Raw genomic sequence first — 19,224 nt, 5'->3', positions numbered from 1 at the left:
GCCAGCATGGGCTCAGCCCCCATCTGCTGCAGCTCCTTCAGGTTGCTGCAGATCAGGGAGGTCCCCTTGGTGGCTCCGAGGGTGGGCACCTGGGGAGACAGAGCCTCATTGGGGGGCACATAGGCAATGGCCTGGGCAGTGCCCCCTGCAGTGCCCCCAGTAACACCGCCCCGGCCGGCTCCCAGGTAACCATGGCGACGGCGAGGAGGGGCGGGGCGGTCTCGCGAGCGTTCTGGGAGGCGGTGCCGCGCGGTGTGTTGTGGGGGCTGTAGTGTGGGGAGAAGGGGGCGCGGGCGGGACTGTCCGTCCCAGCAGCCCCCGCGCCCCGCCCCGCCCCGCCCCGGCGTGCCCCGCGCGCGCAGCCGCCGCCGCCGCCGGCGCCGCCGCCGTTTCCCCGCCGTTGCATCAGCTCGCGGCGATGCGGCTGCGGTTGGCGGCGGGTGGCCCGGCCGCGCTGAAGGTGCTGGCGGCCGCGCAGGCTGTCGCCGCCCCGGTGCGGCTCTCCTGGGGCGGTCCCGCAGGTGAGACGGGTGCTGGGGCCGCGCACGTGTGGTTGCCGGTCCCGGTAACCACCCTTCTCCCTTCCCCACCCCCCCCACACCCACCCCGGGGATGGCTCCGGTCACCGGGCCCGGTATCCCCGGAGTGGGGCCGCCCCCCTGCCCAGCCCTGGTAACCCCCTATATGGGCTCCCACCCCATGGGTCCCCCGGTGCTCTGGCTCCGGTAACCTCCAGCACACACCGGCTGTGGGCTTCCCCCCTCTCCGTGCAGCCCCCCCCCCCCATTCCGTGGGAGCCCCCGTGCTTGGCCCGGTACCCCCTCCCCCGCCTCTGCCCCCCCCCGGGTCTCGGCCTGCCCCTAAAGGTCCCCTTCTCCGCTACAGAGCAGCCACTCTCCTCCCTGTGCCCCCCGTGGGCGCCCACCCTGGAGCTGGACAGCGGCACCGTCCTCTTCTCCCCCAATGCCATTTGCCAGTGAGTATGTGTCCTTGGGGCTGGGGTGCGTCCCGAGGACCCCCGTCCTGCAGCGGAGGCACATCCCAGGGCAGGGGCATGTCCCCATGTCTCCCATCCCCCGGAGGAGGGGGAAGCAGCAGGCAGGTGTTGGCCCAGAGGAGGAGCTGCGGTGGGTGCTGAGTGGGGGTTCAGGGTCGGGGAGCTGAGACCCGCTGCCTCCAGCTCTCCCCTCCCACAGGTACTTCTTCCTGGTGAGCGGAGAGGAGCCCACCGACCTCACCAACCAGTGGCTCGAATGGGAAGCCACCGAGCTGCAGGTGGGTGGCTTGGGCACAGCTTGGCTGTCACGGCAGGGCGGGGACGTGGTCCCAGCCTGCCTGACACCATCCCTCTGCCTGTCTCCTCCCAGCCCGCTGTCCTGGCAGCCTTGTACGCCCAGCTGGTGCAAGGGAAGAAGGGAGCAGAGGCGGTGGGGGCTCTAGTGAAGTCGCTGACCTACATCGACCAGAGCCTGTCCAGGAGGGGCACTGCCTACCTTGCCGGGGTAAGGGGGGCCCTGGGGTGGCTGCAGGGAGGAGATGGTTCCTCATCCCTGGGGATTTGGGCTCTCTGCTGCCTTCCCTGAGGTGGGGCTTCATGGTGAAGATCAGAGCCTGGTTTTGGGGTTCCCCAGAAAGGCCTGACCCTGCTTTTCGCACTCAGGATGTCAAGTCAGTTGCCGATGTGGTTGTGTGGGGTGCCCTGTTCCCCGTCCTGCAGGATGAGTCCAGCCTGCCAGGTAAGAGCCAGGTGGGACTGCGAAGGGAGAATGTTTTCCGGCCTCCCACAGCTCTAACGACTGCCTTGTCTCTCCAAGACGAGCTCAAGGTGCTGAGGACCTGGTTCCAGAGCATGAGCCTCTTGGAGGCCTGCAGGAAAGCTGCTGACTCAGTACTGGTGCCCAAGGGGCTGCTGGAGTTCAAGTGCTACCTGCAGAAGCAGCCTCCGCCCTGCCTGGCCGTGGAGAGACCCACTAGTAACGAGCCGGAGGTGCAGTCCCAGCCCTCGTGGTGCTGGTGCCCACAGGCACGCAGACCCTGGCCAGGATTACCTGCCCTCATGCTCACCAGCCACCTTCTCTCCAGGAGGAAGAAGCTTCAGAGCGTGCCCTGACAGAGGAAGAAGTTGCAGCTGCCGCGGCTGCCTGGGCTCGCGGTGCTGCGGCACTGCCCAAGCCTTGGCAGCCTCAGAAACCTGTGTGAGTCCCAAGGAGATGCTAGGGCTGGGCTGTGCCAGATCTCCGAGGAGTCCTGGAGAGGGGTCCCAGGCTGCTGCTGTTCCATCCTGGGGTGGGATGGCCCTCGGTGCCCTCCCTGATTGCCCCTCTCCATGCCAGGCTGCCGGTGGAGGGCATGAGGAACGTCCTGATCACCAGCGCCCTGCCCTACGTGAACAACGTGCCCCACCTCGGCAACATCATCGGCTGCGTCCTCAGTGCCGACACTTTTGCCAGGTGAGACTCTGGCCGGGGGGAGGTTCTCGGGGAGCCTGTCATGGGGGAGCTGTGCTGCCCCCGAGACCTGCACGGGCGTCACAGGCCCCTGCCCACAGGTACTGCCGCCTGCGCAACTGGAACACGCTGTACGTGTGCGGCACGGACGAATACGGCACGGCCACGGAGACCAAGGCGGTGGAAGAGGGGCTGACACCCCAGGAGATCTGCGATAAGTACAACGCCATCCACGCCGACATCTACCGCTGGTTCAACATTTCCTTTGACTATTTTGGCCGCACCACGACGCCCCACCAGACCACGTGAGCGTCCCTCGGGGGCACACGTAGAGAGGCTAGCGCTGGGGATACGGGGAGCTGTGCTGGGGGAACTCCTTCATGCTTGGTTGTGGATACCCTAGGGTGCGCTCCGGGGTCTCCTGGCTGACGGAGTTTGTGTCCCTCCTCTTTCTGCTTCCCTGGCCCCCAGGATCGCCCAGGACATCTTCCAGCGCCTGCTGGCCCACGGTTTCCTGCTGCAGGACACTGTGGAGCAGCTGCGGTGTGAGGGCTGCCAGCGGTTCCTGGCCGACCGCTTTGTGGAGGGCACCTGCCCTTTCTGCAGCTATGAGGAGGCCCGAGGGGACCAGTGTGACAAATGTGGCAAACTCATAAACGCCGTGGAGCTGAAGGTGGGACAGGATCCTGCTGGGGACACCCCTGCCCTGCCTGGGATGCTCCAGCCTTGTCCCATGCCTGCCCTGACCCACATTTCTCCACCAAACAGAGGCCGCAGTGCAAGATCTGCAGGGGCATCCCCGTGGTGAAACCCACGCAGCACCTCTTTCTGGACCTGCCCAAGGCAAGCGTTGACCCTGGGGGTGTGGGGAGGGGACAGGACTGTCCCTGGCACTGCTGACTGTCCCGGTATGTCCCCTACAGCTGGAGGAGCAGCTGGAGCCATGGCTGGAGCAGTCCTGGACCAAGGGGGACTGGACAGCCAACGCTCGCTACATCACCCGCTCCTGGATCCGGGACGGGCTCAAACCTCGCTGCATCACCCGTGACCTCAAGTGGGGCACGCCTGTGCCCCTCGATGGCTTCCGCGACAAGGTGGGTCCCTGGCTGCAGGGACTGTCCCCAGGTGGCCACTTCAGGCCTCATCCTGCCCTGCCTGGGGGTTCTCTGCTCACCTATCATCCCTCGTTAGGTGTTTTACGTGTGGTTTGACGCTCCCATCGGCTACTTGTCCATTACGGCCAACTACACTGACCAGTGGGAGCGGTGGTGGAAGAACCCGCAGCAGGTAAGAGCCTGGTGCTGCCACGGGGTAGGGATGGAGCCTGGATGCCTGGGTACCTTCCCCGGCTCATGGAAGGGGGTGCCTGTTGATGTCCCCTCCCCTGTCCGTCAGGTTGAGCTGTACAACTTCATGGCTAAGGACAACGTCCCGTTCCACAGCGTCATCTTCCCCTGCTCGCTCTTGGGGGCTGACGACAACTACACCCTGGTGAACCACCTCATTGCCACAGGTACTGGGGGCAGGTCTTCCCTGCTTTCCCTATAGTTTGTCCCACGCGGGGACAGAAGGCTGCATTCCCTTTCCTTGGCTTAAAAACCCTCTTGAGCTCAGTGCAGGGCTCTGACTGCTTTGTCACACTGCCTCCCTGCCTCGCAGGGCTGTTCCCTGCCTGGGAGGGGACCTGATCACTGCCTGGGCCCCACGGCGGGGGGTTCTCCTGTCCTCTCCAGAGTACCTGAACTACGAGGATGGGAAGTTTTCCAAGAGCCGGGGCGTGGGGGTGTTTGGGGACATGGCCAAGGACACGGGCATCCCTGCGGACATCTGGCGCTTCTACCTGCTGTACCTGCGGCCCGAGGGGCAGGACAGTGCCTTCTCCTGGAGCGACCTCATGCTCAAGAACAACTCAGAGCTGCTGAACAACCTGGGCAACTTCATCAACAGGTACTGGGGTGCCCCGGAGGTGGCACGGGGCAAGGGACTGTCCCTGTCCCTAGGCTGTGCTCATTCCCACCCCTCTTTCCCCAGAGCTGGGATGTTTGTATGCAAGTTCTTTGGCGGCACTGTCCCCGACATGGTCTTGACTCCAGATGACAAGCGGCTCTTGGCCCGCGTCACCCTGGAGCTGCGCCAGTACCACCAGCTGCTGGAGAAAGTCCGGTGCGTGGCTGATGGGGGCTGGACGGCCCATGGAGGGGAGCGCTGCCTCCCTGCAGCTGCTCAGCCTCCCTCTGCCCCCCCAGCATCCGTGATGCCCTCCGATGCATCCTCAGCATCTCCCGCCACGGCAATCAGTACATCCAGGTGAACGAGCCCTGGAAGCGAATCAAGGGGGAGGAAGAGGACAGGTAGGGGCAGATGTGGGGCTGGGGAAGGGGGCTCTGGCCTCAGAGCTGGCACTGACGGAGGGTTCCCTGCCCTGCAGGCAGCGTGCGGGCACAGTGACAGGCATAGCGGTGAACATGGCCTCCCTGCTGGCTGTCATGGTGCAGCCCTACATGCCCAGCATCAGCGTGGCCATCCAGGCGCAGCTCTGCATCCCGCCGGACTGCTTCGTCCTGGGCCATGACTTCACCTGCACCCTGCCCCCTGGGCACCGTGTGGGCACGGTAGGTACAGGGGAAATGGGCTCTGCCCCCCCACCCCAGGGCATGGTGGGAAGGGGCTGACCTCTTCTCTCCCCATCTCCAGGTGAGCCCCCTTTTCCAGAAGCTGGAGCATGATCAGGTTGAAGCCCTGCGCAAGCAATTCGGGGGAGGGCAGGTGAGTGGGGGCCCCAGTGCCCCCAGCTCCTCTAGCTCTGCTCCCTCCTGGTCCCTCTGCTCTTCCTCTTTGTCCCTCTTCACTTGCTGTCTCTCTTCTTTTCCCAGCCTGAAGAGCTCACTGTAGTGCCCCAGGTAACTCCCTAGTGCAGCCATGACTCCCGCAAGCACTAAGGAGGGTGGGGAGCCCCAGAGCTCTGCCCCCAGCTCACCCATTTCTATTTTTCCCCAGGCCAAACCAACCCCCCCAGCCTCAGGGGCCCTTCCAGCTCCAGCCTCAGGGACTCCCCCAGCTCCAGGTGACCCTCAGCTGATCCAGGAGCTGATGGAGCAGGTGGCCAAGCAGGTGAGCATGAGGGAGTGGCCCCCATCTCACTCCCATCTCACCCCCCCCCCCGCCCTTGGCCCCCATCTCACCCCCCCCCCGCCCTTGGCCCCCATCTCACCCCCCCCCCGCCCTTGGCCCCCATCTCACCCCCCCCCCGCCCTTGGCCCCCATCTCACTCCCTCCTGCCTGCCCCAGGGCACCCACGTACGGCAGCTGAAGACCAGCAAGGTGGAGAAGGTGCTTGTGGATGCAGAGGTGGCCAAACTGCTGGAGCTGAAGAAGCAGCTGGCGCTGGCTGAGGGCAAGAGCCCTGAAGTCCCCGTGCCCAAAGGAAAGCGGAAGAAGTAGCCCTGGCACCGAGCTTCCCTGTGCCAGACTCAAGGGCAGCCCCCAGTGCTGGCCAGAGACCACACTAAGCCACACTGGAGGTTATGTGCGTGTAATAAAATGCAAGAACTGTACAATGACAGGTGGAAGCTGTGCCCTCCCCATGGCATCAGTCTGTGCCGGTTGGGCAGTGCCCCTCCAGTTCGTGGCTGCCCCCCAAGTCCGTGGGGCAGCAGAGTCCTCAGCCCCAGTGCCTGCAGGGCTGTGTCAGCACCTAGGTCTGGCGGAGGTTCACGATGCGGTCGATGAGGGCCGCCCGCGTGCGCTCCACCTCAGCGCTGAGCCGCTGGATCTCCTCCCGCAGCTGCTCGTTGTGGGCTGTCAGCTCCAGCACCCGCTGCTCGTTCGCCTGCTCCCGCCGCTTGGCCAGCTCCCGGCCCGCTGCCTCGCCGCTGTGCCTCTTCCTCTTTGCCCCACGCCTCGGGGTTGCCCCCTCCTCATCCTCGGTGCCCGTCTGGGCCGGGGAGCTCCCGCTGGAGGCCGAGCCTGGCGGTGGCACTGCCGGCTCCGTGCTTGCTGCGCTCTCCGGCCCCAACAGCTCCAGCAGCTCCGTGGCCAGGGTGGCATCCAGCTCGCAACCTGCCGCAGTGCCGCCAGTCCCGTCCACGCTCCACCGCAGGGCCGTGCCATCGAGCGTGGTCAGCTCCGCCAGCCCCTCCTGCAGGGAGACAGGAGCAGCCAGTCCCAGGTGACGGGTGCCCCCCTGACCCCAGCCCCGCCAGCCCCCTCTGCTCACCTGCTCGGCCCCCCCGGGCAGTGGGTGGTACCCCCCAGGCTCTGCTGCTGCCAGCACCTCCTGCAGGTCCTGGTACCAGGCCTCCAGCTCCCAGCTCGGAAGAGCACTGGGGCTGGCGGCTCCCGCCAAGGGCAGCGACTCAGCTGCCATCGTCACGTCTGGGCCAGGCTGAATGCGCTGGGTGAGGGGGAGAAGGGGGTTGAGCCCCGCTGGCACCCTGGGGGCTCCCATCCGGTGCCCCCCACCCCATGCTCCCCCCTTACCTGCTCTCAGGTGTGGTGGTCTATGAAGACACACTTTCTCCTTGATGCCTAGGGAACAAGAGGAGCAGGATCAGACCCAGTGTGGTCCCCCCTCCCACCCCCCCCCAAACTGCCACCCTGGGAGTGGGAGGGGGGTCTGGGGGGGGACCCAGGTGTCTGGGCTCCAGCCCCCTCCCTCAGGGGATGGGGTGACTCCACCATGGTTGCCTCCAGCTGCATAGGGCAGAGCCCCACAGAACAAAAATGGTTCTGTGCCCTACAGGGACATAGGTTCTCTATAGGACCACTGACCCTTAATGAGACATAAAGTGTTATAGGGCTAGGGACCCCCTGGGGGCAAAGGACGCTCTATAAGACCAGGACTAGGCTGTGGAGCAAGGACACCCTATAGGGCTAGGGAGCCCCCGGGGGGCAGGGGCACCTTGTGGGGCAGGGATGCTCTATAGGGCCAGGGCTAGGCTGTGAGGCAGGGATGTCCTATAGGGCTAGGGACCCCCTGGGGGGCAGGGATGCTCTATAGGGCCAGGGCTAGGCTGTGGGGCAGGGATGTCCTATAGGGCTAGGGACCCCCTGGGGGGCAGGGATGCTCTATAGGGCCAGGGCTAGGCTGTGGGGCAGGGATGTCGCTAGGGACCCCCTGGGGGGCAGGGATGCTCTATAGGGCCAGGGCTAGGCTGTGGGGCAAGGATGCTCTATAGATCCAGGGCTAGGCAGTGGGGCAGGAACACCCTATAGGGCCAGGGACCCCCCCCCCGTGGGGCAAGGATGCTCTATAGGGCCCGGCTATGGGGCAGGGACTTCCTATAGAGCCAGGACTAGACAATGGGGCAGGAATGCCCTCTAGGGCCAGGGCTAGGCAATAGGGCAAGGATGCTCTATAGGGCCAGGCTGTGGGGCAGGGACGCCCTATAGGGCTACAGGCAGCACCCCCCAGCGGTACGAGCTTTTATGGGGCAGGGGGACTAGGCTATGGGGACAGGGACGCCCTATAGGGCAGGGTGTAGGCTATAGGCGCCGCCCCCAGGGCGCGGGGCGGCCCCTCCGCACCTTCCTGCGCGGCCCCGGCTCCCCGCGGCTGCGGCCCGTGCGCTGCCCCCGGCTCATGCTCGCCCGCATCTTCCCCGCGCTGCTCCGTCCGCCGCTGCGCCGCCGCCGCCCGCCTCCCCCCCGCGCGCCCCCTTTTAACGGTCGCCGCATGACGCAACGCTTGCGCCAGCCGCGGCCAATGGGCGCCCGCCGCGCCGTGACGCCGCGGGCGGCGCGGGCCAATGGGAGCGAGGGGGGAAGTGGCGAGGGGCGGGGGGAGGCGCGCGTCGCCGGCGGGAGCGGCCCCCGCCGGGTCACGCGCCGCCGAGGGTGAGTCATGCGGGCGGATGATGCAACGGCTGGAAACCGGGCCCCGCCCCCTCCGCCTGACGTCACGCCCCACCCGCCGCCCCCTTAAAGGGGCCGCGCCGCCGCGGAGGGAGGGGGGGGGACGCGCGGGGTCAAGGTGCCCCTAGGGGGCGCCGCCAGTTTGCCCAGTGCCCCCGCTAACCCCCCCAGTGCTGCCCTCAGGTCAGCCCCAGTGTCCCCAGTATCCACCCAATGCTGTCTCCCAGTGCCCCCAGTATCCCCCCAGTGCTGTCTCCCAGTGCCCCCCCACGCCACCCCCAGTGTCCCCAGTACCCCCCAGTGCTACCCCCCACGGACCCCAGGCCACCCCCCCCCCCAGTGCCCCAGTACCCCCCAATGCCGCCTCCCAGGGTTCCCAGTACCCCCCCAAGGGCTGCCCCCCGGTGCTTCCCCTCAGCTCCCTGCGTATGCCCTAGTGTTGTGCCCAGTCCAGCCCCAGTGGCTCCCAGTACCGCCCAGTGCCGCCGCCGCCCCCCCCGCCCCAGTGCTCGCAGCCCCCCCGCCCCGCCGCCGCGCGGGGCACGCCGGGATCGGGATCCCCAGGGCTGCCCCCGCCGCCGTGCGCATGCGCGGAGGAGGCGCCCGCGCTGCCCCCTCCTCTTCCTGGCGGGGCCGAACCGGGACCGGGACCGGGGCCGGACCGGGGTGGGGGCCGGGGCAGGGCCGGGGCGACCGACCCACCCACTCACCCTCAGCGGCTCCCACCGCGCCGAGCCCCCGGGCCCCCTCTGCCGCCGCCGCAGGGCGCCGCGCCGGGACCATGAACCCAGGTGGGTGCGGGTCGGGCTGGGCCACCGGCACTGGGGGACCCCCCCCCCCGCCGTGGGGCAGCGCCGTGGGCCCCGGCCCGGAGCGCCCCCGTGGGCACCTGGCACCCGCCCCATGGCTCTCTGCCCTGTGGGCACCCTAGACCTCTGCCCCATAGACCCCCGCCCTGTGGGGCCCTAGACCCTCACCCCATGGGCACCCTGTCCCCCTGCCCAGTGGCACCCTGCCCCCTAGACCCTCACCCTGTGGGCACCCTGCCCCCTAGACCCTCACCCCACGGGCACCCTGTCCCCCTGCCCAGTGGCACCCTGCCCCATAGACCCTCACCCTGTGGGCACCCTGTCCCCTAGACCCTCACCCCACGGGCACCCTGACCCCCTGCCCAGTGGCACCCTGCCCCATAGACCCTCACCCCGTGGGCACCCTGACCCCCTGCCCAGTGGCACCCTGCCCCATAGACCCTCACCTCGTGGGCACCCTGTCCCCCTGCCCAGTGACACCCTGCCCCATAGACCCTCACCCCATGGGCACCCTGTCCCCCTGCCCAGTGGCACCCTGCCCCATAGACCCTCACCCTGTGGGCACCCTGTCCCCCTGCCCAGTGACACCCTGCCCCATAGACCCTCACCCCACGGGCACCCTTACCCCCTGCCCAGTGGCACCCTGCCCCATAGACCCTCACCCCGTGGGCACCCTGACCCCCTGCCCAGTGGCACCCTGCCCCATAGACCCTCACCTCGTGGGCACCCTGTCCCCCTGCCCAGTGACACCCTGCCCCATAGACCCTCACCCCACGGGCACCCTGACCCCCTGCCCAGTGGCACCCTGCCCCCTAGACCCTCACCCCATGGGCACCCTGTCCCCCTGCCCAGTGGCACCCTGCCCCATAGACAATCACCCTGTGGGCACCCTGATCCCCTGCCCAGTGGCACCCTGCCCCCTAGACCCTCACCCTGTGGGCACCCTGTCCCCCTGCCCAGTGGCACCCTGCCCCATAGATCCTCACCCCATGGGCACCCTGTCCCCCTGCCCAGTGGCACCCTGCCCCATAGACCCTCACCCTGTGGGCACCCTGTCCCCCTGCCCAGTGGCACCCTGCCCCCTAGACCCTCACCCTGTGGGCACCCTGTCCCCCTGCCCAGTGACACCCTGCCCCCTAGACCCTCACCCCGTGGGCACCCTGACCCCCTGCCCTGTGGCACCCTGCTCCATAGATAGTCAACCCGCAGGCACCCTGACCCCCTGCCCCATGGCCACCCTGCCCCATAGACCCTCACCCCACGGGCACCCTGACCCCCTGCCCTATGGCACCCTGCCCCTAGACTATCACCCTGTGGGCGCTCTGAGCCCCTCCGTGCCCCACGGGCACCCTGCCCCCTAGACCCACACCCTACAGGCACCCTGCCCCCTAGATCCTCACCCCATGGGCACACTGCCCCATAGACCCTCACCCTGTGGGCACCCTGACCACCTGCCCCATGGCCACCCTGCCCCATAGACCCTCACCTTACAGGTACCCTGACCCCCTGCCCTATGGCACCCTGCCCCATAGATCGTCACCCCATGGGCACCCTGCCCCATAGACTGCCAGCCTGTGGGTGCTCTGTATCCCTGACCTGTGGGTCAATGCCCTGTAGACCTGCCACGGGCACCCTGCCCCATAGGCTTCCACCCTATGGGTGCCCTGCACCCTTGCCTCATAGATCCCTATCCTGCGGCCACCCTGAACCCCTGCCCTATAGATCCTTGGCCTATAGTCCCTTCCCACCCAGTGGGTACCCAGTACCCCTGCCCCATGGCACCCTGCCCCATAGACCCCTGACTGGGAGGGACCTGACAACCCTGCCCCATGGGTACCCACCCCATAGACCCCAGCCCTGTGAGTGCCCCATATCCCATGGGCACCCCTATCCCAGGGACATTATGTACCCCATAAGTGCAGGCTCTATAGACTCTTGCCCCACAGCATCTCCATCTGGTAGTCCCCCATCCCATGGCACCCGCTCCCCTGCCCTATGGACCCCCTGCCCCATAGCTGCCAGCACCATTTGCCCTGGGGGTGTCCTTGGCCCCAGAGGGGCTGCCTGGAGGGTGCTTGTCATGGGGGGAGGGGGGGGGGACATGCACCCCTTTCCCCCCTGCTGCCCCCATGGCTGGGGGTGAGGACACCAGCTGGGGGGCGGTAATCCCTTCCCGAAAGGGTTTGCAACCCCCCCACCACCACCATCAGGGCTCAGCTGGCACCTGCTTGTGGGGGTCTGACCCCCATCCTGCTGCCAGGCTGCTGGTCCCACAGTTTCTGGGGGGTCGGGCCCCGCCGGGGGGCACTGAGCGGGCGCTGCCGCCTTCCCCCAGGCGTGGGCTGAGTGTCTCCCCGCCGCGCAGAGACCCGCCTGGCACCGCCGGGGCACCGACCATGGGCACCGGAGCCCGCCAGGCTCGCACTTAACGCCGAGATGTTCGCAGAGATGAGCAGGTGACATGTCGCGCCGGTGCCTCCCCCCCAGCCCCCCCCACCCCGGCGGGGATTAGGGCCGGTGGCAGCTGTTTGCCTTTTAGCTGCGGTTCCTCGACGGCGTTTTATAGGTCACGGCCCCCCCCCGACCCAGACACTGGGATTAAGGGGAGGGGGGGGGCTGGTTTAGGGGAAGGGCTGAGATTGGGGGGTGGGGAGGGGGGCAGCCAGGGCCCCCCCAGGCCTGCCCTACTTCCCTGGGCAGTTTCAGACTCCCTTACTGCTGCCCCATGGCCCAGGGATGCCCCCCCCACCCAGTCCTGCCCCATGGCCCCTGAGCACTGCAGGCCCCCCCTCCCCGTGGGCCCCAGGCAGCCTCAGGACCCCCCCCCCCAGTCCTGCCCTACAGCCCCTGAGCACCCCAAGGATTCCCTGCTGCTGCCTTATGGCTCTGAGCTCCCCCCCCCCAGTCCTTCCCCACAGCCTTGAGCCCCCCTGGGCACCCTCAGTCCTCTGCTGACCCCCCCCCCAGAACCCCCCCACTCTGTCCCTGGGCACCCTAAAGACTCCCCCCAAGTCCTGCCCCACGGCCCCTGAGCACCCCAAGGATCCTCCGCTGCTGCCTTATGGCTCTGAGCCCACCCCCCCACCCCCAAGTCCTTTCCCAGGACCTTGAGCCCCGTTTCCCCCCCGCGCCGGCATGACTCCCCCCCCGCCCGTGCCCACCGCAGGCATCGGAGCGACGAGGGGGCACAATGAACAGCAGCGATGAGCGCGCCGGAGCAGACCGACCCGCGTGCCCGCCGGCCGGGCCCGTGCCCGTGGGCTGGGAGCGCAAGGTGGAGGAGGGCTCCGTGTGCTACATCAGGTAAGGGCAGCTGCGTTTCCACCCCCCCCCCCCCAAAAACACACCCCTGCCACCCCGGCCCCGCTCACCCCCTGTCCCCAGCCCCAGCGGCACCGCGCTGACCTCGCTGGAGCAGACTCGCGCCTACCTCCTGGCCGACGGGACCTGCAAGTGCGGCCTCGAGTGTCCGCTCAACATGCACAAGGTAGGGGGAGGTGACCCCCGGGCACGGGGGGGCTGCGGTGGGCGTTGGGGGCAGATGTGGCCACCTCACGGTCGGAAGGGTTTGAGGATCCCTGCGGAGGAGCCGGTGGCCGTTCTCAGCCTGCGCCGTCCCCGCAGGTGTTTAATTTCGACCCGGGGGCGGTGGTGGCCGGGCGAGGGGCCCCCGGGGCCCAGGGCCAGCAGGACATGACCAAACTCTGCAACCACCGCCGGAAAACGGTGGCCATGGCCACGCTGTACCGCAGCATGGAGGGCACCCCGGGCCCTGGCTCCCGCCGCCCCGGTACAGGTAACCGGCCCCGGGTGCCCCGTCCCACCCGTCCCTGCTGCTGCCCAGGTTCCTCTCCCGGTCCCCACCACCCTCCGTGTCCTGCTCCTGCCACACCTGGGTCCTCCACTCTCCCGTGTTCTTTGTCCGTACCAATCTCTGCCACCCCCCCGCCCCAGGTCCCTCCTGGTGTCCCCAATCTGTCCCCGTCTCCCCTGTCCCTGCCCATCTGGGTTCTTCCCACCCATCCCAGTGCCCCTCATGTCCCCCCAGTTTCCCCAGGGTGCATCCTAGATGTCCCAGAGGTCTCCCAGCCTCCCCATCCCATCCCTGCGCCCCAGTTCCCCCCAGTCTGCCCCAGTTCAGGGGCAGGAGGGTGCTCTGGCCTTGCCGGTGCCCACTGACCCCTGTGTCCACGTGGTTCCCCCCCAGGTCCCGGCTTGAGCCCGCTGTTCCCAGTGGGGGGGCGCCCAGCCGTGCCGCCCGGTGCCGTCGGCAGCTTCCCCAGAGCCCCCGCGAGGGCGAAGACCCCCGAGGCCGCCCCCGCGGGGGACCGGCTCATCCCCCCACCCTTCCCGCGGCCCCGCGACGTCTTCCCTGGGGCCAACGGCAGCCCCGAGAGCCGCCCGCCGCCGTCCCCCCACTTCGGCCGCCGCCTGCCCCCGCCGGACGCGGTGGCGGCCCCCAGGGCTCCCACCGAGGACGCTCGGAGCCACCGTCCCGCGGGCAGGACTAGCGCCCGCGCGGCTCCCTCGCCGCCGGAGCCCGGGGGGCCGGGGCCGTGCCCGGCAGCCACCAATGGCACCCCCCAGGCGGGCAAGGACGATTCCCCCGTCAGCGATGCCTTAACCAACCAAAGCAGCAATAACCCGCCAGTGCCCTTAGACGCTGCCCCCGAGGGCCGGGGCTTTTTGGGGCTGCCCCTGGGCCAACTCCTGGCACCGCCGGCGGGCACCCCCTTCCCGGCGAGCAGCCTGCTGAGCGCCGCCGCCAAGGCCCAGCTGGGCGCCCCGGGTGGTCCCGACCCCGCGCCCCCCCCTAGCACTTTACCCCCCCGCCCGCTCGCCCCCAACGCGCTGCTCTCGGTCGTGGGCGAACGGGGTCTGGGCAAGGCGGCCCGGCGACCCCGGCGCCCGGATGCCGAGGACCCGGTGGCCCGCAGGGTGCTCACCGCGGGCGCTGAGCCCAAGGGGACGCCCCCACCGGCGCCCGGGCAGCCCCTCGCGGCCCTGCTGAGCCTGCTGGGCGCTCAGGGCAGCCCCGGGGGGCACGGCGGCCCCTTGGCCCCCCTGCCTGCCGGGGACAGCTCGCCCTGCCCGGGCACCGGGCTCCTGCCCTCCTGCCAGGACTTCAACAACCAGCTCCTTGGCCTCTTCGGGCAGCTGGCAACCTCGTCCGAACCCACCTCAGGGACCCCCCCGCAGCCAAAAGCCCCCAGCCACAACAGCGCCCCAGGTAGGTGGGGCAGCGCCGTGGGGTGCGGGAAGCGGGGCTGGCTCGCGGCGGGCATCGGTCGCCCGTGGCACAGAGCTTGTCCGAGGTGGGCAGCAGCGTGGGCAGCGATGCCCTAGGGGGTTCCTGCCCCTTGGGACCCCCTTGCGGCCATGGGGCTGGGCTGGGGGGATGCAGCTGGGGTGTACCCTGGGGGCTGTGGCCGTGGGTCCGTGGGACCTGGTGGGACATCACTATGCATACGTGCCAGGGGTGGTGGGAAGTAGCCATGGGTCCATGCTGGGCATGGTGGGACATGGAACGTGGCTGCGGGTCCGTGCTGGGGGTGGTGGGACCTGGTGGGACGTGGCCGTGGGTCTGTGCTGGGGGTGGTGGGACCTAGTGGGACGTGGCTGTGGGTCTATGCAGGGGGTTGTGGGACCTGGTGGGACGTCACTATGTGTACATGCCCGGGTGGTGGGACATGGTCGTGAGTCCATGGTGGGACGTGGTGGAACGTGGCCATGGGTCCATGTTGGGAGTGGTGGGACCAGATGGGATGTGACCAAGGGTCCCCCTGCCCTGACCCTGTCCCCCACAGGTGTCACGGCGTCTCCAGCCATCACCAAAGGCCCCCCGGCTCTGGGAGCTGGCAGCGGCGGGGAGGGGGCCACCGGGGGGGCGCTGGGCTGTCCGCTGCCCCCCGCCGCCGAGCCCGTGGCCTTCGTGGGGCAGGAGCAGGCGCTGGCCCTGGGTGGCTCGCTGCCACCGGGACTCCTCCTGGGCACCCTGCCCTTCTCGGTGGCCCTGGGCCAGCACCCGCCGGCACCCGGTGGGGACCCCGAGGGGCCGAGCCTGCCCTCCCTGCTGGCGGCCTCCCTGCTGCCGGGGCAGCCCCCGGTGCCCCTGCTGCCCCTCGGCGTCCCCCTGCCCACCCTGGACCTGCTGCCCCCACCGGGCGCCCTGCTCTCGGCCCTGCTGCCCCTGGCGCCGGCGGGCGAGAAGGGCCCCGAGACGCCGGCCGCCGGCCCCGAGGGCTACCCGGCGCTGCCCGACGGGCCCCTGCTCTTCTCCGCGCTGCCCGCCTCGCTCGCCCTCGACCCCACGCTGCTGGCCGCCGGGCTGGCCCCCTCCGAGAGCACCCCCGGCGCCCCCCCGGTGAGTCCCCGGCCCTTGGGACAGGGTTGTTTGCCCCCCACCTCCCCCCCCCAGGGAGGAGGGTGATGGAGGCTGGGGGGTATTTATGCCCCGCAAATGGCAAGGGGAGGGGGGACGTTTGCCCCCAGGGTAGTGGAAAGGGGAATATTTGCCCCCAGGGTAATGGATTTGCCCCGGGAGGAAGGCAAGGGAGGGTGTTTGCCCCCCCCTCCCCCCCCAGGGCATGGAAATGGGTGCTTGCCCCAGGGAAGAGAGTGGTGAAAGGTGTTTGCTCCCAGGGCATGGCAGAGGAGGAGTATTTGCCCCTGGGGATGAAGGTTGGGGGTATTTATTTGCCCCTGGGAGAGGAGGAGGTCTGGTTGGTTTTGCCCCCCCCTCCCCCAGCAGGGAGGTGTGTGTGGGGGGGTGTCTCTGCCCCCAACTCACCCCCCACCTTTGCCTGCAGCCCGGCCTCGCCAGCCCCCCCGTGGCACCTACCTCGACCGGCGCCCCCCCCGCCACAACTACTGAGGCCCCGTGCGGGGAGGGCCGGGTCCCCGACGGCCCCCCCGGCACCCCGGGGCGCCTCCACCCGCTGGGGCCCCAGCTGGGCAGCTCCCTGCTCGGCGCCACGCTGCTGGGTGAGCGGGGCCGGGGGGGGGGACACTGGGGGTGGCACTGGGGGACCCTGGGCACTGTTGGCCTAGGGGGTGATGGTGGGCAATGCAGGGGGGCATTGGGGGGATACTGGGAGGAGGTTGGGTGCTGGGTGAGGGTGCTGGAGGGATACTGGGAGCTGGGGGAGGTATTGGGGGGGGATGCTGGGCGTTGCAGGGGGCACCGAGGTATACTGGGTGGTACTGAAGGGATGCTGGGTGCTTTAGGGAGCACGAGGGGGTATTGGGAGGATACCAGAGACACGGTATCGCTGGGTATCGCATCGAGGGGGATACTGGGTGCTACTGGGGGGATACTGGGTGCTGCAGAGGGCACCAGGGGAGCACTGGGGAGAAGCTGGGGGGCCACAGGGGGTTGCTGGGCACTGCAGGGGGGGAACCAAGGGGGCATCAGGGAGATGCTGGGTGCTTTTGGGTGCACCGGGATTTGGGGCACATCCTGCCTCCCCGCCCTCCCTCTCCCTCCAAGGCGACCTGCCGGCGCTGAGCCCCCTGCTCCAGAACCAGCCGCTGCTGCCGCCCGCGCTGCCCCCGCTGGGGCTGTCGCTGGGTGCGGGCCAGGGGCCCCCCCTCCTGGGCACTGCCAGCCCCCTGGCCTGCCTGCTCCAGAGCCTCCAGGTGAGGGGCCGGGGGGACACGTGGGGGTGAGGGGGACATGGGGTGGGGGTGACGGGAGGACATGGGGGGTACACGGGAACATGGGGGGCTGGGGATGTTGAGGGGATGCAGGGGCTGTAAGGGGACAAGGGGGATGTGGGATGATCTGGGGGGGGCACCCAGGGGTCTTGCTGCCCTCTCACTGCCCCCCCCCGCAGCTGGGCCCCGGGTTCGGCCCCCCCGAGAAGCCGGCGACGCCGTCGGGCTCCAGCGCCGGGGGTCCCCCCACCCCCTCCGACCGCCCCGAGGGCCCCCCAAGTGCCTTAGAGCCCCCCGCGCCGAGCCGGGCCGAAGTGGGCAGCGCCAGCCCCAGGGGGGGCGCCCGGGGCGGCCCCGGCTCGCAACCCTCCCTGAAGCGGGGCCGCCGCCGGGCCGAGGGGCTCAACGGGGAGACGCCGGCGCCCCGCGGACCCCCCAGCACCAAGAGCCCCCGGCGTGGGGCCGGTCGGGGCCGGGGGGGCTGGGGGGCTCGGCGCCACTTCAACGGGCAGGCGGGCGACGGTGGTGAGAAGGGGGCGCCCCCCGCTGCCCCCCCGGCCCCGCACCCTGCCTGGCGCTGCAATGGGGACATCCCGGCTGCCGAGCGGCAACTCAAGGCAGAGGAGATCAAGGTACTGGGAGCCACTGGGACGATACTGGGTCTATTGGGACCCACTGGGGGGAGGGGAGGGGGACACTGGGGCCTACTGGGTTGGGTGCCCCTGGGTGTTTACTGGGACCCACTGGGAAGCAGTGGGGGCCTTTGGGTGCTATTTTGGGTATACTGGGAGCCACTGGGTGCCCCTGGGAGATGTTGGGGAGACCTAGGAGGTACTGGGAACGTGTGCTTGGGTGGGGGGAATCATGGGGGGAGCACTGGAAGGATACTGGGAGCCACTCAGAGGTTAATGGGATCTACTGGGGGGAACTGTGATGTACTGGAAGCATGTAGTAGGATGGCGGGGAGCCCCTTGGGGGAAACTGGGACTGTGGGTGCTGCAGGGAGTCACTGGTTGGACTGGGAGGTACTGGGGGCCCCCTGCTGACCTCCCCCCCGCTCCCAACAGGGCAACTCTCTGCGGCTGCGCCCGTCGCGCCGGGGTCGGAGGAGGAAAGCCAGGTGAGTGCAGGGGGCGCCCGGGGGGGGGCACCGCCGTGTCCCCCCCCCCAATCCCCTTGACCTCCCCCCCCCCCCGGCCACTGTCCTTGCAGCGCCCCCCGGCCCAGCGCCCGCCTGGAGACGCCGCGAGGGAGGGGGCTCAGCGCCGAGCCCGGGCCCGGCCCTGCTGTAAGTGGGGACGGAGATGCAGCTGGGGGGTGGGGGATAGAGGAGGAAATGCACCGGGGGGGGCACCCAGGTGTCTCCCCCCCCAAGTGTAATGCACCCCCCCAGGTGGACCCAGCTCTGGCCCGGCGCCCGCGGCCCGGGCGCCCCGTCAAGAACCGCCGGAGGAAGCTGCTGACGTAACGGTGCCGGGGTGGGGGCAACCCCCCCCCAACACCTACCTGTGGATCTGGGGGGGGGTCTCAGGGGGTAGGGCGCAGCCCCCCCTCTCCCACCCCGACCGTTGCAGGCGATGGGCACCCCCAGCACCGCTTGCCTTGGCTGCGGGCATGTCACCGATCGCCTGGGTCCCCCCCACCCCCGGGTGGGGAGGGGGCACCACCATGGGGAGGGGGGGGGTCACTCCAAGCACAAGGCGAGAGCCCCCTCCCCGGACAAAGCACTTCTGAAGCCATTTTAGCATATGGGGGGGGGGGAAGAGGAGGTGGCTAGTGCCCCCCATGCCCAGGGCAGTGCCAGCGCTGGGGAAGGGGGACAGGATTGGTGCTAGGGGACACGCTTGGGGGGGGGGCCCAGCCCTGGCACCCCCTCCTCACCCCGGCAGGGGGGGAAGTCCCATTGCCCCCCCCATTACCTCAGGCCCCGGGGGTGTCGCGGCCCCACGGCCGGATCCGCTCAGGGTTAGTTTAGCGCTAGATTCTCACTCACCAAAAATCAAGGTTCCTTCCGTGTGTCGTTCCCCCCCCCCCCCCAAAACCCCGGTACCAGCAATAATCATCTCCGCCGGCCCCGAGGGGGTGGAGGGGGGGCTGCACACCCCCCTGCCCGCCGCCCCCCACGCACTCAGGTCGTCCCCGTCCCCTGCACACACACACACACACACACTACACCCCTGCCCCGTGCGTTATGCAAAGCCACGGGGGCCCCTCGCTGCCCCCCACCCCAACCCACCGTGTCTCTCTTCCCCCCCCCCCAAGCGTTTCTCCCCCCCCCTTTTGTACAAAGAGGAGACCCCCTCCCCCCCAATGAATTGTAGCTTTTCTACAGAGCGAGTTGATTTAATTTAACGAGGAGGGTTGCGGCGTAGCGGGCAGTGCTGGGGCTGCGGCGTGGGTATTTTTGGGGGTGTGTGTTTTGTATCGACGATTAAAAGATGTATTTAAAACGCCGTGGA

General features: G+C 69.1%; 3 protein-coding genes across 5 annotated transcripts; 2 read left to right on the top strand and 1 right to left on the bottom strand.

Moving 5' to 3' along the window:
• Window positions 1-328: 328 nt before the first annotated feature.
• Window positions 329-6,007, top strand: MARS1 (methionyl-tRNA synthetase 1). Of its 2 annotated transcripts, XM_068921043.1 has the most exons (22): window positions 339-521; window positions 886-976; window positions 1,197-1,275; window positions 1,368-1,502; window positions 1,661-1,736; window positions 1,815-1,987; window positions 2,083-2,195; window positions 2,334-2,450; window positions 2,549-2,752; window positions 2,919-3,120; window positions 3,216-3,290; window positions 3,371-3,541; window positions 3,639-3,734; window positions 3,843-3,960; window positions 4,181-4,394; window positions 4,479-4,610; window positions 4,694-4,798; window positions 4,876-5,059; window positions 5,142-5,213; window positions 5,321-5,347; window positions 5,445-5,558; window positions 5,736-6,007. In XM_068921043.1, exons 1-22 carry the CDS (start codon window positions 419-421, stop codon window positions 5,886-5,888), a joined length of 2,754 nt encoding a protein of 917 aa, XP_068777144.1. In that variant the 5' UTR covers window positions 339-418; the 3' UTR covers window positions 5,889-6,007. The 2 variants fall into 2 exon arrangements, with proteins under 2 accessions (XP_068777145.1, XP_068777144.1); XM_068921044.1 differs by lacking the exon at window positions 5,321-5,347 and having other exon boundaries at window positions 329-521.
• DDIT3 (DNA damage inducible transcript 3) lies at window positions 5,964-8,084 on the bottom strand. The gene is made up of 4 exons (XM_068921045.1): window positions 7,974-8,084; window positions 6,927-6,974; window positions 6,664-6,840; window positions 5,964-6,585 (listed from the first exon to the last, which is right to left on the bottom strand). The coding sequence occupies exons 3-4, from the start codon at window positions 6,811-6,813 to the stop codon at window positions 6,142-6,144; spliced, it is 594 nt and encodes a 197-aa protein (XP_068777146.1). The 5' UTR covers window positions 6,814-6,840; window positions 6,927-6,974; window positions 7,974-8,084; the 3' UTR covers window positions 5,964-6,141.
• Window positions 8,085-8,884: 800 nt separating this feature from the next.
• On the top strand, window positions 8,885-19,151 carry MBD6 (methyl-CpG binding domain protein 6). 2 transcript variants are annotated; one of them, XM_068921217.1, is made up of 13 exons: window positions 8,885-9,091; window positions 11,475-11,565; window positions 12,276-12,412; window positions 12,494-12,596; window positions 12,734-12,905; window positions 13,317-14,339; window positions 14,917-15,473; window positions 15,919-16,093; window positions 16,599-16,747; window positions 16,945-17,397; window positions 17,833-17,885; window positions 17,978-18,053; window positions 18,159-19,151. In XM_068921217.1, the coding sequence occupies exons 3-13, from the start codon at window positions 12,300-12,302 to the stop codon at window positions 18,231-18,233; spliced, it is 2,949 nt and encodes a 982-aa protein (XP_068777318.1). In that variant the 5' UTR covers window positions 8,885-9,091; window positions 11,475-11,565; window positions 12,276-12,299; the 3' UTR covers window positions 18,234-19,151. The 2 variants fall into 2 exon arrangements, with proteins under 2 accessions (XP_068777318.1, XP_068777319.1); XM_068921218.1 differs by having other exon boundaries at window positions 11,445-11,565.
• Window positions 19,152-19,224: the final 73 nt, after the last annotated feature.

This window comes from Struthio camelus, chromosome 28 (genome assembly GCF_040807025.1).
Source record: "Struthio camelus isolate bStrCam1 chromosome 28, bStrCam1.hap1, whole genome shotgun sequence".
NCBI lineage: Eukaryota > Metazoa > Chordata > Aves > Struthioniformes > Struthionidae > Struthio > Struthio camelus.
Note: the sequence above shows the minus strand (reverse complement) of the source record. Positions and strands in the feature narration are given on the sequence as shown.

Bases quoted from the DNA above. Each gene is read 5' to 3' on its own strand.
- MBD6 (XM_068921217.1), top strand. From the start codon at position 12,300: ATGAACAGCAGCGATGAGCGCGCCGGAGCAGACCGACCCGCGTGCCCG. The intron at 14,340-14,916 runs GTAGGTGGGGCA...TGTCCCCCACAG, and splicing joins CAGCCACAACAGCGCCCCAG to GTGTCACGGCGTCTCCAGCC. The intron at 18,054-18,158 runs GTAAGTGGGGAC...GCACCCCCCCAG, and splicing joins AGCCCGGGCCCGGCCCTGCT to GTGGACCCAGCTCTGGCCCG.
- MARS1 (XM_068921043.1), top strand. From the start codon at position 419: ATGCGGCTGCGGTTGGCGGCGGGTGGCCCGGCCGCGCTGAAGGTGCTG. The intron at 2,451-2,548 runs GTGAGACTCTGG...CCCTGCCCACAG, and splicing joins AGTGCCGACACTTTTGCCAG to GTACTGCCGCCTGCGCAACT. The intron at 4,799-4,875 runs GTAGGGGCAGAT...CCTGCCCTGCAG, and splicing joins AAGGGGGAGGAAGAGGACAG to GCAGCGTGCGGGCACAGTGA.
- DDIT3 (XM_068921045.1), bottom strand. From the start codon at position 6,813: ATGGCAGCTGAGTCGCTGCCCTTGGCGGGAGCCGCCAGCCCCAGTGCT. The intron at 6,586-6,663 runs GTGAGCAGAGGG...GTCTCCCTGCAG, and splicing joins TGCCCGGGGGGGCCGAGCAG to GAGGGGCTGGCGGAGCTGAC.